The sequence below is a fragment of the Oncorhynchus tshawytscha genome, linkage group LG10 (genome assembly GCF_018296145.1).
Source record: "Oncorhynchus tshawytscha isolate Ot180627B linkage group LG10, Otsh_v2.0, whole genome shotgun sequence".
Classification (NCBI taxonomy): Eukaryota; Metazoa; Chordata; class Actinopteri; order Salmoniformes; family Salmonidae; genus Oncorhynchus; species Oncorhynchus tshawytscha.
This window is the reverse complement of record NC_056438.1, coordinates 71,655,639-71,677,339: the sequence shown is the minus strand read 5'-3', so window position 1 is coordinate 71,677,339 and position 21,701 is coordinate 71,655,639. Positions and strand designations below refer to the sequence as shown.

Genomic DNA, 21,701 nt, shown 5'->3' with positions numbered 1-21,701 from the left:
GTATGTCCTCCACCCACTGGAGGGTAACTACTATCGCCAACAGTTCAAATTATTATACTGACAGTTCATCTGTTAGTCTTCTACATATCTGCACATCAAGTTCAGGAACGTAAACACCTGCTAGCTGTGCGCCCACTTTCTGGGTCCTTGGATTCATCTATGAAAAGCGGTAAAAATGCATAAAAACTTCCACCATAGTAATTGTGTATCAGTTTCCCAATATCACTGATGTCTAACCAATCCTTAATTTTCTCTACCAAGGTTAGCTCAACAGGATCTGGGAGTAACATCCACTATAGAAAAGTATGTCTGTCCTACATATTACATTTCTATGAACACTCTCTAAAGTTGAGCCCTCCTCAATAAAGCTCCAGGTGTATGTGATTTTGTGTGCACAAAGGCAACCAATGACAATCAACTTCACATTCTTCAGCACCTGTTTAAATAATCAGGTCTGGACAATAATCAAGCTGATTTCTGAATGGGGTGGGGCCTTTGTCAGACATCGTGGCTATAAAATGGTTTGACCGACTCTGTGGAAGAATTGACAAGAATAACTTATATCTATTTGGGGTGATGGGGTTCAGTCAAGTGGCTGCAGTGCTGCTGTTGGTCGTGGTGTTTGGCTGTGTTAGTGATGCTTGGATCTCCAGATGGTTTTATCCAAGATTGGGGTTTCTGCATGAAGATGAAGTTTCAGCACCGTTTGACACTCAGAAGCTAGTGCAAGAAGACCCTGTGGGAGAGGACCCTGTGGGACAAGAACCTAGCGAGCCCGTTGTCGTTCCTGTGGGGCAGGAGCCCGGCATCGAAACTAGCCAGGCTGAAGACCCTGAGAGCTTCCAGTCCAAGCAGACATTTGAGAACCCTCTGACTTGGCTCTATCCTACGATTGAGAAGCATGTGCGCAATTCTACAGCGTTTCAGCGGCTAAAGCAGGTGGCAGCCAACGGTGTGGTGGCTTGGTGTGGGAAAAGTGTGGTCCGTGTGGAGGTGAAACAGGAACTTCTGGGGATTGGCCGGCTCGTCCAGCCAGAGCGTATCACTCTAGGAGGCTGTGCTGCCATTGAGGAGGATGCTGAAGCTCTTGTGCTCACATTTGAATCAGAGCTGCATGGCTGTGGCAGTGAGCTGACGGTATGTCACATTTGTTGTTTAACTTCCTGAAGATGTCATCATTATCTGATGCATGATTTGTGATCTGTTCCTAGATGACTGAGGATGTGCTGATCTACACCTTCAGTCTTGTCTATGAGCCAAAACCTCTTGCTAACATTTCTATATTGAACACCAGTAAAGCTATGGTTGATATTGAGTGCCACTACTTGAGGTAAGTATTGTTGCATTCTTCACTTTGACAACATCTATAATTATGAAGTTTAAGTAATGGTATTTTCTGTGTTTTTAGGAATCATGAAGTAAGCAGCAATTCCCTGAAGTATGCTGTAGAACCTAGCAATCTTGTGGGCCAAGAACCTAGCCAGGTTGTTATAAAACCTGTGGTAGAGCCTGTGGGCTGGGAGCCTGTGGGCCGGGAACCTAGTGAGCAGCCTGTGGGCCAGGATCTGGTTGGAAAGACTGTTGGACAGGAACATAGAAAGCTTTTGGGTCTAGAAACTAGCAAACCTGTGGGCCAGGCAGCTGGAGGGCAGCCGGTGGGCCAGGCAGCTGGAGGGCAGCCGGTGGGCCAGGCAGCTGGAGGGCAGCCGGTGGGCCAGGCAGCCGGTGGGCCAGGCAGCTGGAGGGCAGCTGGAGGGCAGCCTGTGGGCCAGTTAGCTGGAGGGCAGCCTGTTGTCTGGGAAGCTAGCGGCGAGCCTGTGGGCCGGGAACCTGGCGAGCCTGTGGGCCGGGAGCCTGTGGGCCGGGAGCCTGGCGAGCCTGTGGGCCAAGACACAAGTGAGCCTGTGGGCCAGCAACCTGTTGGAGAGCAGCTTGTAGTCCAGGAGCCTGTGGGCCATGAAAATGGCGAGCAGCCTGTGGGCCAAGAACCTATTGAGCCTGTGGGCCAAGAACCTAGTGAGCCTGTGGGAGAGCAGCCTGTGGGCCAGGAACTTAGCCAGCAGCCTGTTGGCGAGCCTTTGGGCCAGGAACCTAGCGATCCTTTCGAACAAGAATCTAGTGAGCATGTTGGAGAGCCTGTGGGCCATGAACCTGGGGAGCAGCCTGTGGGCCATGAACCTGGGGAGCAGCCTGTGGGCCATGAACCTGGGGAGCAGCCTGTGGGCCATGAACCTGGGGAGCAGCCTGTGGGCCATGAACCTGGGGAGCAGCCTGTGGGCCATGAACTTGGGGAGCAGCCTGTGGGCCAGGAACTTGGGGAGCAGCCTGTGGGCCAGGAACTTGGGGAGCAGCCTGTGGGCCAGGAACTTGGGGAGCAGCCTGTGGGCCAGGAACTTGGGGAGCAGCCTGTGGGCCAGGAACTTGGAGAGCAGCCTGTGGGCCAGGAACTTGGGGAGCAGCCTGTGGGCCAGGAACTTGGGGAGCAGCCTGTGGGCCAGGAACTTGGGGAGCAGCCTGTGGGCCAGGAACTTGGGGAGCAGCCTGTGGGCCAGGGACTTGGGGAGCAGCCTGTGGGCCAGGGACTTGGGGAGCAGCCTGTGGGCCAGGGACTTGGGGAGCAGCCTGTGGGCCAGGGACTTGGGGAGCAGCCTGTGGGCCAGGGACTTGGGGAGCAGCCTGTGGGCCAGGGACTTGGGGAGCAGCCTGTGGGCCAGGGACTTGGGGAGCAGCCTGTGGGCCAGGGACCTGGGGAGCAGCCTGTGGGCCAGGGACCTGGAGAGCAGCCTGTGGGCCAGGGACCTGGCGAGCAGCCTGTGGGCCAGGGACCTGGCGAGCAGCCTGTGGGCCAGGGACCTGGCGAGCAGCCTGTGGGCCAGGGACCTGGCGAGCAGCCTGTGGGCCAGGGACCTGGCGAGCAGCCTGTGGGCCAGGGACCTGGCGAGCAGCCTGTGGGCCAGGGACCTGGCGAGCAGCCTGTGGGCCAGGGACCTGGCGAGCAGCCTGTGGGCCAGGGACCTGGCGAGCAGCCTGTGGGCCAGGGACCTGGCGAGCAGCCTGTGGGCCAGGGACCTGGCGAGCAGCCTGTGGGCCAGGGACCTGGCGAGCAGCCTGTGGGCCAGGGACCTGGCGAGCAGCCTGTGGGCCAGGGACCTGGCGAGCAGCCTGTGGGCCAGGGACCTGGCGAGCAGCCTGTGGGCCAGGGACCTGGCGAGCAGCCTGTGGGCCAGGGACCTGGCGAGCAGCCTGTGGGCCAGGGACCTGGCGAGCAGCCTGTGGGCCAGGGACCTGGCGAGCAGCCTGTGGGCCAAGAACCTGGCGAGCAGCCTGTGGGCCAAGAACGTAGTGAGCATGTTGGAGAGCTTGTGGGCCATGAACCTGGAGAGCAGCCTGTGGGCCAGGAGCCAAGCCAGCAGCCTGTGGGCCAGGAACCAAGCGAGCCTGTGGGCCAGGTTCCCAGTGAGCAGCCTGTGGGCCATGAACCTGTAGAGCAGCCTGTGGGCCAGCCTTTGGGCCAAGAACCTAGTGAGCATGTTGGGGAGCCTGAGGGCCAGGGCCCTAGCGAGCCATTGGGAAAGGAACCAAGCGAGCCATTGGGAAAGGAACCAAGCGAGCCTGTGGGCCAGGAACCAAGTGAGATTTTAGGTAATAAACCTAGGGAGCAGCCTGTGGGCCAGGAACCTAGCCAGCAGCCTGTGGGTCAGGAACCTAGCCAGCCTGTGGCCCAAGAGCCTGTGGGCCATGAACCTGGAGAGCAGCCTGTGAGCCAGGAACTTATTGGAGAGCATCCTGTTGGTGAACCTTTGGACCAAGAACCTAGTGAGCATGTAGGAGAGCCTGTGGGCCAAGATTCTAGTGAGCCTGTGGGCCAGCAACCTGTTGGAGAGCAGCCTGTGGGCCAGGAACAAAGCCAGCAGCCTGTTGGCGAGCCTTTTGGCCAAGAACCTAGTGAGCATGTGGGCCAGCAACCTGTTGGAGAGGAGTCTGTGGGCCATGAGCCTGTGGGCCAAGAACGTAGTGAGCCTGTGGGCCAAGAACCTAGTGAGCCTGTGGGAGAGCAGCCTGTGGGCCAGGAACCTGGAGAGCAACCTCTGGACCAAGAACCTAGTGAGCCTGTGGGCCAGCAACCTGTTGGAGAGGAGCCTGTGGGCCAAGAACGTAGTGAGCCTGTGGGCCAAGAACGTAGTGAGCCTGTGGGCCAAGAACGTAGTGAGCCTGTGGGCCAAGAACGTAGTGAGCCTGTGGGCCAAGAACGTAGTGAGCCTGTGGGCCAAGAACGTAGTGAGCATGTTGGAGAGCTTGTGGGCCATGAACCTGGAGAGCAGCCTGTGGGCCAGGAGCCAAGCCAGCAGCCTGTGGGCCAGGAACCAAGCGAGCCTGTGGGTCAGGATCCTAGTGAGCAGCCTGTGGCCCAAGAGCCTGTGGGCCATGAACCTGTAGAGCAGCCTGTGGGCCAGCCTTTGGGCCAAGAACCTAGTGAGCATGTTGGGGAGCCTGAGGGCCAGGGACCTGGGGAGCCTGAGGGCCAGGGACCTGGGGAGCCTGAGGGCCAGGGACCTGGGGAGCCTGAGGGCCAGGGACCTGGGGAGCCTGAGGGCCAGGGACCTGAGGGCCAGGGGGGAGCCTGAGGGCCAGGGACCTGGGGAGCCTGAGGGCCAGGGACCTGGGGAGCCTGAGGGCCAGGGACCTGGGGAGCCTGAGGGCCAGGGACCTAGCGAGTTATTGGGAAAGGAACCAAGCGAGATTTTAGGTAATGAACGTAGCGAGCAGCCTGTGGGCCAGGAACCTAGCGAGCAGCCTGTGGGTCATGAACCTAGCCAGCCTGTGGCCCAAGAGCCTGTGGGCCATGAACCTGTAGAGCAGCCTGTGGGCCAGCCTTTGGGCCAAGAACCTAGTGAGTATGTAGGTGAGCCTGTGGGCCAAGATTCTAGTGAGCCTGTGGCCCAAGAACCTAGTGAGCCTGTTGGAGAGCAGCCTGTGGGCCAGGAACCTAGCGAGCAGCCTGTGGGCCAGGATCTTGTTGGATTGCCTTTGGGCCAGAAACCTATCCAGGATGAAGACCCTGAGAGCTCCCAGTCGAAGCAGGCGTCTGAGAACCCTTTGACTTGGAGCTATCCTGAAGTTGCAAAGCCTGAGCACAGGCCTACTGTGTCTGAGCGGCTGAAGCAGGTGGCGGCCAACAGTGTCGGCTCAGTGTGGGGAGAGTGTGGTCCGCGTGCAGGTGAACCAGGACCTGCTGGGGATTGGCCGGCTCATACAGCCAGAGCGTATCACTCTAGGAGGTTGTGCTGCCACTGAGGAGGACGCTGAAGCTCATGTGATCACCTTTGAATCAGAGCTGCATGGCTGTGGCAGTGAGCTGACGGTATGTCACATTTGCTGTTTAACTTCCTGACTGAATCATTATCTTTGTGCTACATCACTTGTGATCCTGTTCCTAGATGACTGAGGATGTGCTGATCTACACCTTCACGCTTGTCTATGAGCCAAAACCTCTTGCTAACACTTCTATAGTGAAAACCAGTGCAGCTATGGTTGATATTGAGTGCCACTACTTGAGGTAACTATTGTTGCGTTCTTCACTTTGACAACCCATATCATTCTGAGGTTTGAGTAATGCCATAGTCCATGTTTGTTTCTAGGAATCACGATGTGAGCAGCAATGCCCTGAAGCCAACCTGGATCCCCAACATTTCCAACATGGTGGCAGAGGAACTCCTCTACTTCTCCCTGAGGTTAATGACTGGTAGGTAAACCTGACTGGAAGCCTCTTCCTTTGTGTAAACCCCCACTGACATGCCACTCCTCTTTCCAGCTGACTGGCAGTTTGAGAGGCCCTCCAACCATTACTATCTTGGTGACATCATCAACATGGAAGCCTCGGTCATGCCGTACCACCACGTTCCCCTCCGTGTCTTTGTGGACCGCTGTGTCGCCACCTTGGCGCCTGATGTCCACACTGTCCCTAGATATTCTTTCATTGAGGACCATGGGTGAGTTTAGTTGTCAGTTTGACTGCTCTTATATTACCTTAAATGTAACCCCTGAAGCCTAACGTTGACCCTTGGTCTCCTCAGGTGTCTGGTTGATGCCAAGTTGACCGGCTCCAGCTCCCAGTTCCTGTCCAGATCCCAGGATGACAAGATCCAGTTTCAGCTGGAGTCCTTCAGGTTCCAACCACAGAATGATTCCCAACAGCTCTACATAACATGTCATCTGAAAGCATCTGCAGCCTCTTCCCCCATTGATGCTGAGAACAAGGCCTGCTCGTTCACAGATGGGTATGTATAAGCTGGGTTGTGGGTATAGTACCTTTGACATGCTGCTATATAAACTAACCTTCATATTTATCTGTAGCTGGAAGGCTGCAGGTGGGGATGACCTGGTTTGTGGCTGCTGTGACTCCAGCTGTGCTGTGAGCAAGGCTAGAGATCTGGACAGTGATTTAGGTAAGTGTCAATCAAAGCCAGAGTTTTATTACCAGTTTAAAATGTAATGTATTCCATCACTGTTCTCTAATCTCCTCAGATATGCAGAAGGAAGGTGAAGCTACCTTGGGCCCTATCATGGTCCAAGAGTAATATTACAAGAATCTTGCCTATTTTTAACTTTTTGAGGAGAATAAATCTGTTACAATGTTCACATCTGACTGGATTTATTTGGGATGTAAAATTCAGGAATTTTATGATATCAAATAGGAAAATGTGTGTAGCTGATCACTCTTTATTCACAGAACTTTGTCATGAGCCACATTTCTCAGGTTCGTAACATTGCTCCTGTTCTGAAATGTTCCCCTGGGCCCCATCAATTTCCAGGAGATATTTGTCAATTTACTAGATTTTAGAAAATATACATTTTAAAGTGTTTGGATTCATATGTGCGCTCAACTTGCGTGACGTGTATGTGAGGGCAAGTCCAAAATGTCATTTTAGGCAGGAGGCATTAATGTCTAAATAGTCCTCGCAGCTATAACCAATGTTTGGCGTAAACAAGAGACATGATGGCTGCTTTGTGGCTGGAAGAGGGCAGCTGAGTGTCGAACTCTCGTCTCCTATCACCAGCACCGACCGTAGGAACACGAACTGCCTGAGTACATGCTTTTCTGAAACTTTCTGTATTTATAAGATGGTTGACTCAACAGCAGTGTTCTTTTATTGCTTTAATTTAAATTGTCAAAGTTCAATTTTGACCCTTGTACAAGGAACTGCAAGTATCGCATCAAACGTCAGTCGTGCTGGTAGTGACCGAGCATTGCCTTACACACCTGGGGTTATTAATATAGCAGAATGTTCTTAAATGGGAGGGACTTGTCTGAATTTGTCCAATAAACACTGGTTGCAGAACATTTGGCGACTGTTTACACTCACCCTCACATTGTCGCAGCAAGGCGTCATCATGAAAGTTAAGTTGTCTTGGATTTGAAGACATGCCCGGGGGGGACCTGATCCTAGCTCTTCACTAGGAAGCAAACGGTGTGGGACTTACCTGAATTTGTCAATAAACATTTTTTTCATTTCAACACCCCAGGGCTTGCGTTCAGTACAACACATGTACTGCAACATTCAATTTGGTTCTGAACAACTAAACTGTGAGAGGTTGGAACACTCCACTGCACTTTCAAGTCACCTGTAAGTTTTAGAAGTGTCCTGCAGTAATAACCGCCACACAACGTAGCAAATGTTTAATTGAACTGAACACACCCCAGCACTCAATACAGGCGTTGAGGTCTAGGGTTGGAGTAGTTTGTTAAATGGATGTTGAGTATAATTAAAGGAAAGAGGCAAATTGCTGACTTCAGAATTTGTATTACCTAGGAAAGTCTGCAGAACAGAATCAATTATTGCTTCAAACTTAAACAGTCTACATAGGTCAAATCAGAACATTATCAATTTTATATTTTACCTGCTTAATGCATCAGAACACTGTATACAATGATCACTTAACTCTTGAGCGACTGCAAAACCTTGCAATAAAGTTGTCCGAACAAATGTGCAGAAACGTATCTACTTGACAACCTCAATGCTACATAGTTCTGACAATGTGAACGACAGCAACTGAAGATGTGCGTCAGATGAGTTTAAAATGGTAGGTACAGTGACTGGTAGACCCTCAAACGTTGAGTCTGGTTCCAACAGACTCTGGCAAGAGACTGACAGTAAAGAAGTGTCATATGACCCGCAGAAAGCTCAGTCAAGGGAGCGTGAACTATTTACATACAATATACTACGTAAGTTCTGTTTGAATGTCCAGTTTCAAGAAGGGACAGTTGTCTTTATGAAGAGTCCTTGTGCAGTGTGATCGAGTCCCAAAATGGGCAGTTTATTTCTCCTACTCAGCCATTCAAAGGACAGCCAATGACATAGGTCCAAACTTATTTTAATCTCATGCTCTCTATGCCATCACAAGGTCGGAAGGTAGCTCCGGTTTCCATTGCAACTCCAGGTCGTCCAGGGAAGAGCTCTCGCTGCTGGACAGGCTGCCGTTGCTATGGCGGCTGGCTTTGTCTCGTCCAGGCGACCAGGGTTGACGGCGGTGAGGAGGGTAGGGGTGTGAGGTGCGTGTGTCCCTGCGAGCCCGCCTGCGCAGGCGTCTCTGGTGCATCAACATCTGAAGGCGCTCCAGTTTACAACGCAACGACTGGTTCTCTTCCTCAGATTGACTGGAACACAGGCCTGCTGAGAGAGGAAGAGGGAGGATGAGGGGGAATAGAGAAAACAGGAGGTGGGAGGAAGAAGACGGGAAGAGTCATGAGCAGTGGAGGAAAAAGTACCCAAATGTCATACTGTAGTAAAAGAAAAGATACCTTAATAGAAAATGACTCAAGTCAAATTTAAAGTCACCCAGTAAAATGCTACTTGGGTAAATGTATTTGGTTTAAAATATACTCAAGTATCAAAAGCAAATGTAATTGCTGAAATATACTTAAATATCAAAAGTAAAAGTATAAATTTCAAATTCCTTCTAAGTAAACCAGATGGCACAATTGTATTTTTTTCTTATAGCCAGCAGCACACTCATTTACAAATGAAGCATTTGTGTTTAGTGAGTCTGCCAGATTAGAGGCAGTAGGGATGATCAGGGATGTTCTCTGTTTAGTGAGTCTGCCAGATTAGAGGCAGTAGGGATGATCAGGGATGTTCTCTGTTTAGTGAGTCTGCCAGATTAGAGGCAGTGGGGATGATCAGGGATGTTCTCTGTTTAGTGAGTCTGCCAGATTAGAGGCAGTAGGGATGATCAGGGATGTTCTCTGTTTAGTGAGTCTGCCAGATTAGAGGCAGTAGGGATGATCAGGGATGTTCTCTGTTTAGTGAGTCTGCCAGATTAGAGGCAGTAGGGATGATCAGGGATGTTCTCTGTTTAGTGAGTCTGCCAGATTAGAGGCAGTAGGGATGATCAGGGATGTTCTCTGTTTAGTGAGTCTGCCAGATTAGAGGCAGTAGGGATGATCAGGGATGTTCTCTGTTTAGTGAGTCTGCCAGATTAGAGGCAGTAGGGATGATCAGGGATGTTCTCTGTTTAGTGAGTCTGCCAGATTAGAGGCAGTAGGGATGATCAGGGATGTTCTCTGTTTAGTGAGTCTGCCAGATTAGAGGCAGTAGGGATGATCAGGGATGTTCTCTTGATAAGTGTGTGAATTTGACACTTTTACATTCAAAATGTAATGAGTACTTTTGGGGTGTCAGTGAAAATTTGTGTAAAAAAGTGCATTATTTTCTTTAGAAGTGAAGTGAAAGTAAAAGATGTCAAATATAAATGGTAAAGTATAGATACCCAAAAAAACTACAGAAGTAGAACTTTAAAGTATTTTTACTTAAGTACTTTACACCACTGGTCACGAGGAAGAATGTTATAGCAGGAATTCAAGTAGTATATAAACTCAGCAAAAAATAAACGTCCTCTCACTTTCAACTGAGTTTATTTTCAGCAAACTTAACATGTGTAAATATTTGTATGAACATAAGATTCAACAACTGAGACATAAACTGAACAAGTTCCACAGACATGTGACTAACAAAAATGGAATAATGTGTCCCTGAACAAGGGGGATGGGGTCAAAATCAAAAGTAACAGTCAGCATCTGGTGTGGCCACCAGCTGCATTAAGTACAGTGCATCTCCTCCTCATGGACTGCACCAGATTTGCCAGTTCTTGCTGTGAGACGCGACCCCACTCTTGCACCAAGGCACCTGCAAGTTTCCAGACATTTCTGGGGGGAATGGCCCTAGCCCTCACTCTCTGATCCAACAGGTCCCAGATGTGCACAATGGGATTGAGATATGGGCTCTTCGCTGGCCATGGCGGAACACTGACATTCCTGTCTTGCAGGAAAGCACACACAGAATGAGCAGTATGGCTGATGGCATTGTCATGCCAGGGTCATATCTGGATGAGCCTACAGGAAGGGTACCACATGAGGGAGGAGGATGTCTTCCCTGTAACGCACAGCGTTGAGATTGCCTGCAATGACAACAAGCTCAGTCCGATGATGCTGTGACACACCGCCCCAGACCATGACGGACCCTCCACCTCCAATTCGATCCCTCTCCAGAGTACAGGCCTCTGTGTAATGCTCATTCCTTCGATGATAAACACGAATCTGACCATCACCCCTGGTGAGACAAAATCGCGACTCAAGAGTGAAGAGCACTTTTTGCCAGTCCTGTCTGGTCCACCAACGGTGGGTTTGTGCCCATATGTGACATTTTTGCCAGTGATGTCTGGTGAGGACCTGCCTTACAACAGGCCTACACGTCCTCAGTCCAGCCTCTCTCAGCCTATTGCTGACAGTCTGAGCACTGATGGAGGGATTGTGCGTTCCTGGTATAACAAACTCAGGCAGTTGTTGTTGCCATCCTGTACCTGTCCCGCAGGTGTGATGTTCAGATGTACTGATCCTGTGCAGGTGTTGTTACACGTGATCTGCAACTGCGAGGACGATCAGCTGTCCGTCCTGTCTCCCTGTAGTGCTGTCTTAGGCGTCTCACAGTGTGGACATTGCAATTTATTGCCCTGGCCACATCTGCAGTCCTCATGCCTCCTTGCAGCATGCCTAAGGCACATTCACGCAGATGAGCAGGGATCCTGGGCATCTTTCTTTGGTGTTTTTCAGAGTCAGTAGAAAGGCCTCTTTAGTGTCCTAAGTTTTCATAACTGTGATCTTAATTACCTACTGTCTGTAAGCTGTTAGGTGCATGTTCATTAATTGTTTATGGTTCATTGAACAAGCATGGAAACAGTGTTTAGACCCTTTACAATGAAGATCTGTGAAGTTATTTAGATTTTTACGAATGATCTTTGAAAGACCGGGTCCTGAAAATGGACGTTTCTTTTTTTTGCTGAGTTTACATATACACCACATGACAAAATGTATGTGAGGGACTGATGTTGGGCGATTAGGTCTGGCTCGCAGTTTGCGTTCCAATTCATCCCAAAGGTATTCGATGGGGTTGAGGTCAGAGCTCTGTGCAGGTCCGTCAAGTTCTTCCACACCGGTCTCGACAAATCATTTCTGTATGGACCTCACTTTGTGCACGGGGGAATTGTCATGCTGAAACAGGAAAGGGCCTTCCCCAAACTTTTGCAACAAAGAAGGAAGCACAGAATCATCTAGAATGTCGTATGCTGTAGGTTTCCCTTCACTGGAACTAAGGGGCCTAGACTGAACCATGAAAAACAGCCCCAGAGCATTATTACTCCTCCACCAAATGTTACAGTTGGCACCATGCATTTGGGTACGTAGCGTTTCTACTGGCATCCGCTAAACCCAGATTAGTCTGTCGGACTGCCAAATGGTGAAGCATCACTCCAGAGAGCTGTATACCACTCTATCCGAAGCTTGGCATTGCGCATGGTGATCTTAGGCTGTGTGTGGTTGCTTGGCCATGGAAACCCATTTCATGAAGCTCCCGAATAACAGTTCTTGTGCTGACGTTGCTTCCAGAGCCAGTTTGGAAATTGTTAGTGAGTTTTGCAACTGAGGACAGATAATTTTTTACACACCATGCGCCTTAGGACTTGGCGGTCCTGTTCTGTTATCTGCGAGGCCTACCATTTCGCATCTGAGCCATTGTTACTTCACAACAACATCACTTACAGTTGACCGGGGCAGCTCTAGCAGGGCACAAATGTGACAAATTGACTTGTTGGAAAGCTGGCATCCTATGACGGTGCCACGTTGAAAGTCACTGAGCTCTTCAGTAAGGTCATTCTACTGTCAATGTTTGTCTATGGAGATTGCATGGCTGTGTGCTCGCTTTTACCCTCCTGTCAGCAACGGTGTAGCTGAAATAGCCAAATCCACTCATTTGAAGGGGTGTCCACATACTTTTGTGTATATATAGCGTACAGTACATTGCACCATACTCATGTAATCAGCCTAGCATTGTTTTTGGGCCCATGAACAAAATGGAATAAATTCTAATTCCAAGAATGGAGCAGTGCCGTTTCCCTGACAATGTGACCCAGAGCCGCCACTGTCGCCAATGATTATGTGTTCATTAGTATGTTTCCGGCACTAGGGTGAAAAGGTGCTAGTAAGATAGTTCAATAGTTCACACCCTCAGGTTAAAAGGTTAAGGTCCTGTTACTATGTGTGTGTGACGGTGAGTGCATTCCTGTTACTAACTGACCCCTGTGGGCCTTGTAGCTACATGCTCGCTCTGCCCTAAACCACTTATAACCACACATACTTTTCTTATTCATTGCAGACTGGGGAACAAATGAATGCGTAGGCAGTCAGGGAACGGATATAAACAACCCTAGTTCATTAATAGGGGGTGCAGAAACCACTTCCTCCTTTCCAACAATACCCTCACAACCAGTGTTCTCTGCTGTACAGCTGCTACTTTCTAAACTTGGACACTAAGCAGAACCAGAACTCAACTATTGTGGGACTAGCTTGAGAAGGCTGGACTGGTTTCCAAACATGACGCTAGGGTTTGGGAATGCAGGAGCGAGAACTAGGTGACAGACCACTGACGAGGAATACTTGAATGCTAAACATTCATTTAATGCACATACGGTACATACGTTTTCAATGAAGACAATAAAGAGAATCACTATCTCATTCATTTGGTTCTTTAGTTGTGTTATGAAGAAAAGGAGTCGAATAAAGACAGCATGGTATAACAAAACCTAAACATCCTTTGTCTCAGCATAATGTTGTACTTTGTTTTGCCTATAATCAGCTACACACAGCATTGACAAGTTTTGGTTATTCTGTGGGACCTCAACTCACCAGTAGGTTTACATGAGTGACTTTGTTCCTGGCTGATGTGGTCTGTAAGTGGTCCTGAGGTAGCAGTGCTGACAAGGTCAGGGGTGAGAGGTGAAGGCGGCGGGAAGGGCGAGGTTGGGGTACTCGGAGTGCTGCTGGTTGGGGTGCTGGGAGGGCGGCAGAGGAGCTGGGAGAGGGACAGTGGAGCCCCTTGGTAGTGGCGAGTGGCACTGAGAAGGTCGTTGAGGATCTGGAAGATGGTGTTGATGCCTCGTCTGGATGACTTGACACCGGTACTGGTCCTGTCCTGCCCAGCTGGGGGCAGAGTGCCTGAGAAGGTCCCGGAGAAGACTCCTGGGGCATGGCTCACAAAGCTCTCTATGACAGCACCTGGTTCCCCGGCAGCTGTTTTATTAGAGGTGGGAGTACCAGCCACACTGCAGTCACCCTGTGGTAAAGAGGGCGAAAGGGTTGTATTTTTTATTTAACCTTTATTTAACCTTTATTTAACTAGGCGAGTCAGTTAAGAACAAATTCTTATTTACAATGACGGCCTAGGAACAGTGGATTAAACTGCAGAAAGACAGATTCGTACCTTGTCAGCTCGGGGATTCGATCTAGCAACCTTTCGGTTACTAGCCCAAGCTCTAACCACTAGGCTACCTGCCACCCCAAAATTATATAAAATTATATAATATATATATATATATATATATATAAGATACTCCCTGTCTAGTCAAAATAGAGCCTGTATAATGATAATAGCAGTAGCCTACTTGTCATATATTTCAATAAATAAATATTACAATAAATCTGCAACTACATTAAATTGAAAAGTTATTCCTTGCTTTGCTAACAGGATCAGGCTTTGAAGTATTTAACTAACATTAGCATTTGATAATACACACATAATAGTCACATTATAATATTATGAATAATCTGTTAGTCCCACCTCTGGGTAGGTGGTGGCAGGGGTTGGGCTCTGGGGTGCAGGGCTGGAGCAGGTGGGGTCGGTGGAGCGGGGGGGGGCACTAGGTGAGGGAGAGAGGTAGGTGACGTGAGAGGTTGAGGAGGGGGTATGAGGGGAGACAGGGGCAGGGGAGGCTGGGGTGTTGGAGGAGAGCTGGGCTGGGCTGGGGTAAGGGAACCTAGTGGACCCACACTTTGCAGCATGCACCTGTTCAACCCCAGCTCTGCCTGCTCGCTGGGTGATGAGGTGACTCTGCTGCTGCCCAGCGGCACTCTGGGGGGCCAGTTGGAGCTGGACGAACATCATGTGCTCACCGACCCTGAGGGCAAGGGTCAGGGGTGAACGGCCAGACAGGAAGTCACTGACCTGCAGATACAGAAAAGGATGAATAACTTGATTAATATATTTACAGCACTTATTTGTTTGCTGCCTCTCTCCATTACAAGGGTCCTTAATGATCCAAGATGTAATAAGCTTCAACAGACAAGTCATATTGGTACCCTCCTACTAGTGTTATGGCCCCAGACATTCAGAGCTATTTACTGAGAGCTAACTGCTTTCTATGGACACAGAGGCATTACAATTTAGATTTGTTTTGTTATTATCAGTCTGGTGTCTCTAGCCCAGCCCAGTCACGAAGCAGAACACTTCAGTAACAAAGAGGCTATCAGGCCTAAAGACGGCAGTCACGACAACAGTCTCGTTGAACTGCTCACCTCTCCATTGTAATATCTGATGTGAGGGTTTGCATTCTGGTACAAAATGGCTTCTGATATTTGGTGTAAATATAACCAATATACTCTATATAGTGGTGATATTTTAATCTTGTGGTGGAGGCTAGGTCACTGCGTGTGCACGTGCATGTGTGCACGTGAGGTGCAGTCTGGGGCGGGGGCAGTCAGACCATAATGAGAACTACCTAGCCATTTCTTAGAAAACTGTTCTTTGTTGAGTCACTCCTTCCCATCTCAACCACACACACACATACATATGCAGAAACAACCACAAATGCACAACCTTGCTGTTTCATGAAACAACCCAGCCGTACTGAGCTGGTATGAACGAAGACAGAAAGAAAATGCTGCTTATTTATTTATATAGGCCTTTAATCCTACCACATTGAGACAACAGTGTTACAGCCATCTTATGACACAGAAGTCCAGTGAAAGATCAGAGACCAACCTGAGTTTCAGTTAAACTCTCCAAAGCCTGCATGATGGTCTGCTCTCTTCTGGATGGTTGGGACTAAGGAAGCAAAGAAAACAAAAATGTATATATATATATATATATATATGATAGATCAATGCCGATAGAAGGACCTATGAACAGGGCCACACAGAAGCTGGCAAGTACATCCCCAGTAAATCTGGTGTTTGTTTTTTTTACACGTGGTTCTGTTGTAAAAGTGGTTCAGGGAGAACTGCCAGAGCACCTAGTAATATCACCTCTGCTATAAAGGTCCAGACCTCTTGGCTGAAGCTTTATAGACTATACTTAACATTACAGACATGTTTCCTTTACTCAATACCTGGTGTTAACTTTGTTAACCATTTATGGACTGTACAATATATGACTTACTGATAACAAGCCTGCCTCAATAGTTGGGACCAGTGTCAGCTTACTCCCATCAACTATGCCCAGGTCATGTAGTTTCCCTGTACTCAACCGCCTGTGGGTACATTAGAAGACATGGTCATTACTATGTGTATATAGAAACATTTAAGAATTTGTATTAATTAATTCTTGGCCTTTTATTCACACATGAGATTAAAACGATATTTTACAAAGAACACCTGCACATAAATGCATTTCATTTATGAGTTAGGCCTGTTTGACGATGAAGTTATAGGCTCATGCAGAACCAGACTTAAAATCCATTACATGATATTGCATCAAATATGTAATACAAAAGTCTACATCAGAATTGTTATTTGGTCCCCTTGAAATCATACCCAATGTACTGAATCAACGTCGTTTCCACGTCCTTTCAGTGAAATTATGTCGAACCAACGTGGAATAGGCGTTGAATTGACGTATGTGCCCAGTGGGGTTAGGCTACTCACGTTTCCTTATGCAGCAAGACGAATCTTTCTTTCGGTACTCTGAGCTTTTGGGAAAGTCGTCTCCTCAGCACCTCCACCGTCTCTCCCCGATGCACAGAGAGCTCGAAGCGGCTGCCTGTGGTCGAGCTGATGGACAAGCGCATGAATGATTCAGTAGGTACCGACGCGCAGACTGGAGCCGCGCGGGGAATGAAGCTACGTGTGCCGGGTTGATGATGGTCCATTCGCTGGGCTGCGCTTTATTTGACACGTTATTTGGGTCGAAGTATCAAAGAGTAGCTGGTATCCGCTTGTCTAAATGTAGGCTATTTGGAGCTGACCCACACAACTCCGATACTCTTCTGCCGTTTTCCAGAAGACGAATATAAATAATTAGATGTTCTTTGTCTTTATTGATCAATGGAGCCAAGTACAGTAGCCTATGAGTTGAACTGTGTGTTCCAAATATGTAACTGAGTGATAACTGAAGATAGATAATCACAATAGACTGCCCTATAGTGCCTCTTCTTGGCTACCCTGTCTTCCTCAGACTCAAACCTACACATTGAACTGTACAATGCGTAAAAGCGTCTCTATTTGATGACTGTTAAATCCTCCCACTGTCCTCACTAGCCAATCAATTGTGAGTGCCTAGTGTTGGACCGCATGGTCCTATCAGCTCTACTTGCTACCCACGTGTAGACAGGACCCGCCCTCGTTCTTGTAGCCTACCGCCAAGCACTGTGCCATTCATAAAGGTGGTGATGTAATCAGAAAAAAAACTATGTTGCCTTTTTTTTTTTAATAATGTTTTGACAGATACAAACTATCATTTATATTGACAGAAGAAGTTATGAGCTCAGTGCTGTTACACTGATTTGATTTGAGAATGGGCTCCTTTAAAATGCTGTGAGTGTAGGATATTTCCTTTCTGCTTTGTCTATTGACATTATGACTTTAATAGAATGTGCATTTCCAAGCATTTCACATATTAGGAATGTAATAAGCAAATGAATCAATAATCACTATTCTATTCTATTATTTTCTGTTCTATTTTATTTGACAGTATATTCAAATCGTTATTGTAAGTTATTGTATCCTGTACAGTGCACAGCATCAGGTCTTTCTCTGCTCCTCTGCTTAGTATTCTAGTCCAGTCTCCTCATTGATAAAGAACAGCGTGCCGTCACCTGTCACATAACACCCAGAGGGCCAGCGTAGACTCTATGACGTAGACAGGCAGAGAAAAGCAGCCAGAACCTCTCCCATCGGGTGCTAAATATAGCACCGCCCCCCTCCGCCCCCGCTTCATCCAGACTGCGTCAGACCTTTCCCGGCCCACCTGCCTGCCTCCATCCACCTACTCATGCACTCGCTCACTCCATCCTCTGTTCTCTGCAAGTGCAACTATCCTTCCTCCACCCACTCATTCTATCCCTTCCTTTTCAGCATCTGTCATCCTCTTTCTTCTGCCCTCTTCCTAATAACAAGAGCGATATTTGGGGATAGGGACAACGCTCTCTGTCTGAGTCTCTCTCTCTCTCTTTGTCTTTTGTTCTCTCTCTCTATCTCTCTTTTATTCTCTCTCTGTCTCTCTCTTGTATTCTCTCTCCCTTTCTCCCCCACCTCTCTCTATCTCTGAAATGCTCAAATGGATATCCCAGTGTTTGAGAGAGACAGCAGAGCAGAAGCGAGAGGGTGTTATTGTTGAATGTTGTTGCAGAGAGAATAACCCCCACTCACCACAGTCTCGATCTCAGCATGAATCTCAACCTCCCTCCCTGTGTGTAACTTGGATCTTATTCAGGATTGTATTGTCCTTTGACGGCCATTGCTACACCTCTTTCTGTATAGAACCTGACCAATTGTTCTCTTGAGCTTTGGACCTCATACTGCAGAGAGGTGTAAGAGAGACATCAACAAGGGAAAAGCATGACGCATTTGCAGTTCAAGTTCAAGTTTTTATGAACATTTGTAATACATTGGAAAACTTACCTAAAGCTTCACAACGCAATACACAATACAGAAAATACAATTCATAGATGCATAACTGACATACATTTCAGTGGATTGGGGTATTCTTCATTGAAGGTTGAATAAAAAGCCCTGTTGAGATAAAACCTGAGCCAGATAAGTAGCTGATAATAGGTTTCATTTTTGAAGGTTCTATGTGCAGCCTCATGTACAGGAATCCATGTCCTCCATGGAATCCAGCAAGACACCAACAAGAACAATCCCAATACTCCAAAGTAGCTTCCTCTCCTTCTCTCATTCCCTGCATCTGTACTAATCTAACAACCCAGTATAGATGAAAGTAGACCCCAACAACACATTTTCCCTCTTATACTGTATTGCTTTCATCCACCCAATGTTTCCAGATCAGTGCAGATGAAGTAAAAAAGACGAGGAGACGAGGAAGCCAGTTTAGACTGTTGGGATGAACCCTGACCCACAGGATGTCCTGTTCCCTGGAGCATGTCAGCAGGGATGCTGCATTGACGTCAGAAGACATGGAACACACTACAAATTCCTCCTCTCCAAATTTACCCTACGTCCTCACATTCCTCCTCCCTCCTCCGTGGCCTTTCCTGGCTTACCCCCTTCGTGGCCTCTCCCAGCACAGTTTTCCCAACATCTCACCAGTCTGGAATGTTACACCTCTCTCCTCGGAATTCCAGAATGCTGAGCTGACTTTTCAAGGAATTTTGTTTGTATAAGGCGGGTGGTCAGACAGACATTATTTCTAACATAAACATTTATGTAGGCTAAATGATTGTTTTCTTTAGTATATTCTGCAATTCCTAGAAAGAGAAGTAGTAACCTGCGATTCGATAGTATTGTTTGTCTATAGCCAGAACTCTCTGTCTACTCATCCTGTCCTGTAAATCAATAAACACGTATACGGTGCATTCGGAAAGTATTCAGACCCCTTGACTTTTTTCCACATTTTGTTACGTTACAGCCTTATTCTAAAATGGATGACATTGTTTCCCCTCCCCCTCACCAATCTACACACGATACCCCATAATGATGAAGCAAAAACAGGTTTTTAGAAATTTAGCAAATTAATGACAATTTTAAAAATGAAATATCACATTTACCTAAGTATTCAGACCCTTTACTCAGTACTTTGTTGAAGCATCTTTGGCAGCGACTACAGCCTCGAGACTTCTTGGGTATGACGCTGCAAGCTTGGCACACCTGTATTTGGGGAGTTTCTCCCATTCTTCTCTGCAGATCTTCTCATGGTCTGTCAGGTTGGATGGGGAGGGTCGCTGCAAAGCTATTTTCAGGTCTCTCCAGAGATGTTCGATCGGGTTCAAGTCTGGGCTCTGGCTGGGCCACTCATGGACATTCAGAGACTTGTCCCGAAGCCACTGCTGCATTGTCTTGGCTGTGTGCTTAGGGTCGTTGTCTTGTTGGAAGGTGAACCTTCGCCCCATTCTGAGGTCCTGAGCGCTCTGGATGCAGGTTTTCATCAAGGATCTGTCTGTACTTTGCTCCGTTCAGCTTTCTCTCGATCCTGACCAATATCTAAGTCCCTGCTGCTGATAAACATCCCTACAGCATGATGCTGCCACCCCCATGCTTCACCATAGTGATAGTGCCAGGTTTCCTCCAGGTGTGATACTTGGCATGTAGGCCAAAGAGTTCGATCTTGGTTTCGTAAGGCCAGATAATCTTGTTTCTCATGGTCTGCATCCTTCCGGTGCCTTTTGGAAAACTCTAACCGGTCATGTGCCTTTTATTGAGGAGTGGCTTCTGTCCAGCCACTCTCCTATAATGACCTGATTGGTGGAGTGCTGCAGAGATGGTTGTCCTTTTGGAAGATTCTCCACAGAGGTACTCTGAAGCTCTGTCAGAGCGACCATCGGTTTCTTGATCACCTCCTTGACCAAGGCCCTTCTCCCCCAATGGAAGAAGGGAAACAAGATGGAAAAAAAGATGCAACTAAGCTCAATTTTCAAGTCTCATAGCAAAGGGTCTGAATACTTATGTATATAAGGTAATTCTGTTTTTTCAATTTTAATACATTTGATAAAATGTCTAAAAACCTGTTTTCACTTTGTCATTAAGGGGTATTGCGTGTAGATCGATGAGGATAATTTTGATAATTTAAAAAAATCAATTTTAGAATAAGACTGTAACATAAAAAAATGTGGAAACAGTCAAGGGGTCTGAATACTTTCCGAATGCACTGTAAACTCCTGAAATTCCAATTCTTAAGCCATGTTGAGAAAAGTATATGAGTGAAGGAAGGCATTCTTCCTAAGCTAGATCTGAAAGAGAAATTTCAAATGTTTCAAAAGCTTGGCAGCACCTTTGTTGAGTTATAACATCGTTGTTCCAGTTATTTTGGAATGAAAGTCCTTTTTTTCTTCTTTGTTTTTTTTGGGAGGCTGGGTATATTTTTATACATCGCTTTTGGGTCAACCATCTGTTCTGAGTCACATGATCTACTGGTGAAACAGACGGCATGCCCAAAAATACGACCCAGACAGGTGATCTCTCTCTCTCACTTACACACACACACACACACACACACATGCACGCACGCATACACATATACACACACACAAAACGTGATTATTGCACAGTATCTGAATGTGTAACTTCTGACTGATGATGTCTTGACAGGCAAACATCCTCAGGAAACTCTGCTGACTGGCAGAAGCCAATTCCCCAGAATGCATTACTGATCAACAACAGGAAGTGAGATGTGACTGCGTGTGCCCAAAGACACCATTCTGAGAGAGGGAGGAAGCTCTTTCCCAATACTCTTACTAAACAGTCCTCTGTCCTTTCTTTATCTCTCCTACATCATATTTCCACATAATGCCCTGGTTTTAGTCACTCATGAAACAGTTCATGTGTAATATGTGTCATTTAGTTGTCCTTTTAGACTGTCATGCATGACATCAAAAACTAGTTACAAACAATCGCTCAGACATTTTTATGACTCAGAAGTGGTCTAAAAACTCTCTCATGATCATTGATTTGGGGATGAACTATCCCTTTAATCCCAGTGTGTAGGCAAAACCGTTCTACTGTGGATGTTTATATCCAGCCTGTGTGAAGCGTAGGAAGCTTTGATTGAATACAAAGTATGAGCTATTTATAGTGAGACAGAGCAGCATGTGAATATTCCACTGTTATTATTGGAAGACATCTGCTATTTGCAGAATCGAGATTCACAGTTGTTGCTATATTTAAACGCATTTCCATACAAAGTCTAAATTGAACATTTGTATTCTTCCAGTGTTTTATGCTGAACAAAAATATAAATGCAACATGCAACAATGTCAACAAATTTACTGAGTTACAGTTCATATAAGGAAATCAGTCAATTACAATTCATTAATTAGGTCCTAATCTATGGAGTTCACATGACTGGATGGGGGCGCAGACATGGGTGGGCCTAGGAGGGCATAGGCCCACCCACGTGGGAGCCAGGTCCACCCACTGGGGAGCCAGG

The 21,701-nt window shown here is 47.5% G+C and overlaps 1 protein-coding gene and 1 pseudogene across 3 annotated transcripts; one reads left to right on the top strand and one right to left on the bottom strand.

Moving 5' to 3' along the window:
* The first annotated feature begins 2,226 nt into the window (after positions 1–2,226).
* LOC112259647 lies at positions 2,227–6,639 on the top strand (annotated as a pseudogene).
* A 1,147-nt stretch (positions 6,640–7,786) lies between these two features.
* On the bottom strand, positions 7,787–16,861 carry LOC112260835 (midnolin). 3 transcript variants are annotated; one of them, XM_024436195.2, is made up of 6 exons: positions 16,247–16,861; positions 15,762–15,852; positions 15,366–15,428; positions 14,166–14,549; positions 13,235–13,661; positions 7,787–8,669 (listed from the first exon to the last, which is right to left on the bottom strand). In XM_024436195.2, exons 1-6 carry the CDS (start codon positions 16,468–16,470, stop codon positions 8,389–8,391), a joined length of 1,470 nt encoding a protein of 489 aa, XP_024291963.1. In that variant the 5' UTR covers positions 16,471–16,861; the 3' UTR covers positions 7,787–8,388. The 3 variants fall into 3 exon arrangements, with proteins under 3 accessions (XP_024291963.1, XP_024291962.1, XP_024291964.1); XM_024436194.2 differs by having other exon boundaries at positions 7,787–8,672; positions 16,247–16,860; XM_024436196.2 differs by having other exon boundaries at positions 7,787–8,672; positions 14,391–14,549; positions 16,247–16,858.
* Between the last annotated feature and the right edge of the window lie 4,840 nt (positions 16,862–21,701).

Coding starts and splice junctions, on each gene's coding strand:
- LOC112260835 (XM_024436194.2), bottom strand. CDS start 16,470: ATGGACCATCATCAACCCGGCACACGTAGCTTCATTCCCCGCGCGGCT. Junction 15,853..16,246: donor GTCTTGCTGCATAAGGAAAC/GTGAGTAGCCTA, acceptor ATGTACCCACAG/GCGGTTGAGTACAGGGAAAC. Junction 14,550..15,365: donor AGAGTTTAACTGAAACTCAG/GTTGGTCTCTGA, acceptor CTGTATCTGCAG/GTCAGTGACTTCCTGTCTGG.